This window comes from Hydractinia symbiolongicarpus, chromosome 6 (genome assembly GCF_029227915.1).
Source record: "Hydractinia symbiolongicarpus strain clone_291-10 chromosome 6, HSymV2.1, whole genome shotgun sequence".
NCBI classification, from domain to species: domain Eukaryota; kingdom Metazoa; phylum Cnidaria; class Hydrozoa; order Anthoathecata; family Hydractiniidae; genus Hydractinia; species Hydractinia symbiolongicarpus.
The window spans coordinates 18,910,430-18,916,165 of NC_079880.1; the positions used below are offsets into that span (position 1 = coordinate 18,910,430).

At 34.1% G+C, this 5,736-nt stretch overlaps 2 protein-coding genes across 2 annotated transcripts; one reads left to right on the top strand and one right to left on the bottom strand.

Annotated features, from left to right (window-relative positions):
* On the bottom strand, nucleotides 1–1,746 carry LOC130647348 (opsin-3-like). The gene is made up of 2 exons (XM_057453173.1): nucleotides 783–1,746; nucleotides 1–223 (listed from the first exon to the last, which is right to left on the bottom strand). The coding sequence occupies exons 1-2, from the start codon at nucleotides 1,619–1,621 to the stop codon at nucleotides 193–195; spliced, it is 870 nt and encodes a 289-aa protein (XP_057309156.1). The 5' UTR covers nucleotides 1,622–1,746; the 3' UTR covers nucleotides 1–192.
* A 134-nt stretch (nucleotides 1,747–1,880) lies between these two features.
* Nucleotides 1,881–5,291, top strand: LOC130647347 (uncharacterized). Its single transcript, XM_057453172.1, has 3 exons — nucleotides 1,881–2,883; nucleotides 3,037–3,102; nucleotides 3,201–5,291. Exons 1-3 carry the CDS (start codon nucleotides 2,860–2,862, stop codon nucleotides 4,902–4,904), a joined length of 1,794 nt encoding a protein of 597 aa, XP_057309155.1. The 5' UTR covers nucleotides 1,881–2,859; the 3' UTR covers nucleotides 4,905–5,291.
* Nucleotides 5,292–5,736: the final 445 nt, after the last annotated feature.

The following is a 5,736-nucleotide window of genomic DNA, read 5'->3' on the forward strand; positions in this document are numbered from 1 at the left end:
TCACGAAATGCAAACCGATTTATACATGAAATAAAAAAGTACACCTGTTTTTTCCAAAATTAAAAATATTTGTGAAATGATTATAAAAACGAAGTGAATATAAGTTCGTCTTTTTTATGATTATTATCATTCTCTTAAAATTAAAATCTTCTTATACCTCTGGTCGATATATTAACGAGATAGCTCCGACAATCAAGTTTTCTTGACATTTTTCTTTCTCTTTCTAAAAATAGTCAAAAAAATGGCGTTATCCACATGAAGAAAAGGTGATTTAAAACCCATTAACAAAAAACCTGTTCATTCAAAACAAAGTAACGTGATCAAAAGTTTTGAAACTTTCTCGCACAAAATCATGTAAACAGATAATAGAACCAAGAAAACAAGATTATAATTACATAAGAATCAAGAAAACAAGAAAAGGGACAAGGCAAACAAAATGGTAATGAAATCAATTCACAGAATTTATATGTACTTTGATTTCTTTATCATGATTTCTTCCTAATTGGCTTCAATTTCCGTCAGTTGCATGTTAATTTCCAGCAAAATATATATTTTGTTTGACATCCACGTCTTTCCTCTCACATAATTTAACTACTGTGTCTATGGACAGTCGATTTTACCCTTTCATGAAGATATTCGGAAAACTGTTCTTACTTTTTCAGCCACCTCGCAATCTATCTTTATGTACTTTTTCCGCCCCCGTTTTATAAACTCCGGGGCATATGAGAAGAAAATTGGAATACAATTTCTAAAAAAACTAAAAACCTATTAATAAAGAATACCTTTTCGGTTGCTCATGCGTTATTTTCCCCACTTTTTCTTCACTCAAGTGTGCTTTAATGCTACTTGTGATTGTAAATGCTACGACAATGTACGAAAATATACCACAAAACATGGAGAATGTATCTACACCAGAGCTAACCAAGTTCCCATAACCATTAATGTACAAAACAGATGTCGCACCGTACGGTAACCAAAACACAATTAATACCAATGCCACAGAAAACACGTTATTTAAAAGAAAAGTCAATTCAGCAATTTTACCAACATTTTCCTTTGCCTTTATAAAATTGCACTTGTAATAACACAATACCATAAAAAAGACAGGAATAATGAAAGTGAACACAAATAGAGCGAAAAAATAAAACCGATCTTCTTGACGCTTACTAGAAAAATTTAAACAACAAAACTCATTCTCCCCATGGGGCACCCATTTCGCAATACCAAAAAATGGGAAACCAGCCCAAATGATTCCCCAAATCCAACTAAACACGGCCGAAAACGTCTGTTTATATTTTCCCTCAAAGGAAGGCGATTGAACATATTGTAAGCAGAGCAAAGTCATCTGCATAATCATCGCAAATGCGCAGCACGCTGCACTGAAGCCATCAATTTCACAGTTGCTACCATGTAATATTTTCTCCTTGAAAAAAGCAGATGCAAATAAGGTGGATGTACTGAATACTGTCTGAGTAAACATGATAAGAACTATATTACATAGGAAGATGTACTGTGTAGAGGGCTTGTCTCTGCACTTGAATAGTGTCTTTCCAAGTTCTATAATCTCTCCAGAAGAAGCAACTAAAAGCACGCCCACAACAACTTCGAAGTGAGACAGCATGATTCTTCTAAATTTACAATATATGAGGTGTAATAATTAAATATGATGTTTTTTTAACATTCCATCGTCGGCTGCATTTTTTAGATCTTTTTCTTGTTAATCTTCTATCTTTTCAGTACAGGAAAGAACGTAAACAAAATTAAAATAAATGATACATACGATCTCTTTTATCTGTTATAAATTCTCTTCGAATAATAATATTTAATTTAAATAAACATTAACACAACAAGAAAAATTTCATGAGTGGTTTTCATTTGTGAAAGGAACTTGTCATTTTTAAATGTTTTTGTTCGGATCATGTTGCAAAAGTGTAAACATAGCGAGAAGTTCACACAACACAAGCTGAGAACATTGCATAGATAACAAAATATATGCAGTCAAAAAAATTTTCCTTTTATAACACTGTTAAAAACATTTACGATCGTCACAGTCACTGTTGAATCAATTCCATACGCAATGGCGAGCATGTTATTTTTAAACACTTTTTTGATCCCTTAAGATGGAGAGGCATGTTTTTTTTTTTTTGTATACTGGTTTATTATATCTTTATACGGAGCGTCATATTTGCCAAAAATCGCACCACTACTTTCACAGTTTCTTTATGACGTCCTGCAGATCTGTAGGACGTCCTACGGGTGTCTAAGACGTCCTGCAAACTTCTAGCACGTCCTAAAAATCTCTAGGACGTCCTGCAGTCCTCTAGGACTTCCTACAGGGTGTCTAGGATGACCTACGGGACTTTAGGACGTCCTACGGGGCTCTAGGACGTCCTACAGGGTGTCTAGGATGACCTACGGGACTCTAGGACGTCGTACGGGGCTCTAGGACGTCCTAAGTGAATCTAAGACGCCCTAAGAATATCTAGGACGTCCTACAGATTCTCTAGGACGTTCTAGGAATATCTAGAACGTCCTACGGAGCTCTAGGACGTCCTACAGGTTCTCTAGGACGTCCTAACGGTCTCTACGACGTCCTACAGGTTCTCTAGGACGTCCTAGGAATATCTAGGACGTCCTACGGGGCTCTAGGACGTCTTAGGGAATAACCACATGGTTTTGTGGCGTCTACGTATAACTAATAATATTAGAAGCAAAGAAGATTTTTTAAGCTTATATTTTTTAATACTAATGTCGTATTTGCTCTAATGGCTGCGATTTCGAATAATGACATTGTGACAAATTGATTTTAACAAGATATTGCTTTCCTTTGACACGGACGCAGAAAGGACTGTATTGATTATGGCAACAGTGTCAGTCGAAGAAGTAAGTAATTAAGGATATAAAGTGTGTCATTTCCGTATTGAGATATCCAAATCTTGTGATTTACTTCGTAGCTAGCTGCATAGCTATCAAAACTGAAAAGTTTAGCTAGCTAAACTGTCCTGTCTGATCCCCCACTTTTTTGTTATTTTATAGATCTGCCAATTTCTGATTAAAAGAGGTGTGGACAATCCTACAGTAGATACTTTGAGAACCAACAAGGTATTAGTTACTATTAATTTTATTTTCTTACCACTTGGTAGATAGATAGATAATAATATATCCAAACATTTTATTATTATTTCTATTGTCTGTTTCAGATGGATGGTGAAGCTATTAATGCATCCACTGACGAAGTGATGAAATCAATGGGTTTGACAGCATTAGGAGATATCCTTGCCGTCAGAGCTTATACAAAACTTGGTAAAGCCAAATTATCTGACTGTGAAAAAGATAAAGTTAAGGCTGAATTAGCTGCTGCCATTAGAAATGGTCATGCAATGGAGAAACCAAATAAACTTTCATTTACTGTAAATGTTGGTTTGCAGAACTTTAATGAGAGATTAAAAAAATATTCTTATGTGAAATGTACTGGTGGATCCAGAAAACTTTCCTTACCTCGGGACATTACTATGAGTGGTATAAAAGAACAATTGCATAAAACCTTTTTTCCAAAGGATAACAATCCAGTTTTGGGTTCATTGTCACTGTTTGAAACATATGTTGGTAGTTTCTCTGGTGACAAGTTAAGTGATGATTTGACATTAGAGAGTTATGTTAAAGAACATAATCTGAAACATATTCGCATTTATCTCAAAATAAAAAAGAAATCCATTTTGTCCAGTTTGTTCACAAAGTTAAAGAGCAATATCTTTGAGGATGACCAAGACGACGATGTTTTATTTGAAAGTCCTTTCAATACTCATAAAGTTGCTAATATTAATTTAGTTGGTGATGAAGATAATAACCGTCCTATTCTGTTAGGTTCATCCGTAGAACGCAAAAGATTGAGAGATGAAATTGATGAAGCTTATAATACGTCACTAGAGGCCGATAAAAAGAAAAGTGATGTTAAAAACGAAAATAAACAACCACAATCATTGTTAAATGAAACTGAAGAAATAGAGGATACTGTAGCAGTAAAAGAACCTCGGTTAATTGACAATATGAACATAAGAAAGAATCGAGTCATGCCAGAACCTGATCTTAGTGAGGCACATGTCACAATATCCATACGCCATCCTGTTATAGGAAATAAAGCACGTCTATTTCATGATACTGCTAAATTTACTCAGGTGTATGATTGGGTTGGAGGACTATCTTTACAGCCAGAACATTTTACCCTAATTAATTTTGATCAACACAAAGTTTCTCCAGAAAAAAAAGTATTCTCTGGCATATTTAATGTTAATGAAGAGGAAACACCAACACCTATGACACCAGGTGGAACAGTTGGGTTTCGTGGTTATGCTACAATCACTGTATCAGATGATGACGATGTTGTTCCACCAACTGTTGCTGAACAAAAGAATTATGTGAATGATAATCTTGTTGAAAATAGGAATCTTCAGTCAGAAATGTTGTTGGAATACAAATCTGGTGAATCTAAAAAAGAGTTTGATAGCCTGCAAGACTTTCGTGCAAATGAACTATCAAAGCTAAATAACTCTACTTTGTATTTTGATATTTCCAGAGATAATGTGTACCAAGAGTTAATTGATATTTACAAAAAGCGTGAAACTATTTCACATAAAGCTACATTTAGATTTAGTGGCGAGGAAGCTTATGGAGATGGTGTTACAAAGGATTGTTATGCTGAGTTTTATAAAAAACTTTTTGAGAAAATATACGGTGTTATGGAAAAAGTACCACTTGATGACTGTGTTGATGAAGAGGAGTTGGAAATAATTGGAAGTATTGTAAACCATGCTTTCATTCAGTATGCTATTTTCCCTTTGCAACTGTGTAAAAGCACTGTGAAGAAACATTGTGTAGTATTTTTACCTTATTTTGAAAGGAAATAGTTTTAGCAAAATGAAACAGCGTATTTTTGGAAGTATATTTTATTTTTGTTTTATTTTTGAATGTGTATGATTTTATAACGATAGATTATTCTTGTTGGTTTCGAAGAAATTTTTCAACATTTGCTTTCCTTTTTTGGCTATGACCGCTTTAACTTGTGACATTTCTTTTGGTTGAGTCATCACCGACAAGATTCAAAAGTACACAATAAGGTTACGTGGTTTAATAAGACTCAGTTGTGTTTTGTTAAATATATGTTTGTTAAGTTCTGACGTGATTTATATTGTATCATTTTGTTTTTGTTCTTTTTACTACTGAAATACAGTTTTTTAAGATATAAAATTGTACGTATTTTTCATTTCTATCTCACACAAATTTTATAAATAAAATTTAAAATTACAACATTTCTATTGTCGATACAAGGTATAAATAAATATGTTCAGCCTCTTCGCGTGAACGCGGATGCTGCAAATTCTGCTCTTCCATCAAAATATTTGATAGTTCTATAAACTCATTCTGACAAGGAATAGCTCGAGGTTTTTTTGAATACATGGATTCAGCCAATTCGAGCTCGTCTGCATTGAATACGAATGCACAATCTATGGCATTGTAGTTGTGTGGTAGAAAAAACATTAAGTCAGGTCTCCAGATGGGCTTTCTGAATATTTTGTGCTTCTTATCTTGTGGTGATTCCAAGTATGTTTAACTTGATCTAAATGTAACTGAATGAGACCGTAGTAACAAAACTTCAATGCTTCAACATGAATGTTATTGCTGTCGTCATATAGTCCCTGGTCTCGCAGGTCTTTAAAATAATCTATCCAAGACTGAGTG

What these genes read in the sequence shown, in the direction of transcription:
- LOC130647348 (XM_057453173.1), bottom strand. Translation starts at nt 1,621, where the DNA reads ATGCTGTCTCACTTCGAAGTTGTTGTGGGCGTGCTTTTAGTTGCTTCT. An exon ending in ACGCATGAGCAACCGAAAAG is followed by an intron (nt 224 to 782) that starts GTATTCTTTATT and finishes GACTATTTTTAG; the next exon opens with AAAGAGAAAGAAAAATGTCA.
- LOC130647347 (XM_057453172.1), top strand. Translation starts at nt 2,860, where the DNA reads ATGGCAACAGTGTCAGTCGAAGAA. An exon ending in CAACAGTGTCAGTCGAAGAA is followed by an intron (nt 2,884 to 3,036) that starts GTAAGTAATTAA and finishes GTTATTTTATAG; the next exon opens with ATCTGCCAATTTCTGATTAA. An exon ending in ATACTTTGAGAACCAACAAG is followed by an intron (nt 3,103 to 3,200) that starts GTATTAGTTACT and finishes TGTCTGTTTCAG; the next exon opens with ATGGATGGTGAAGCTATTAA.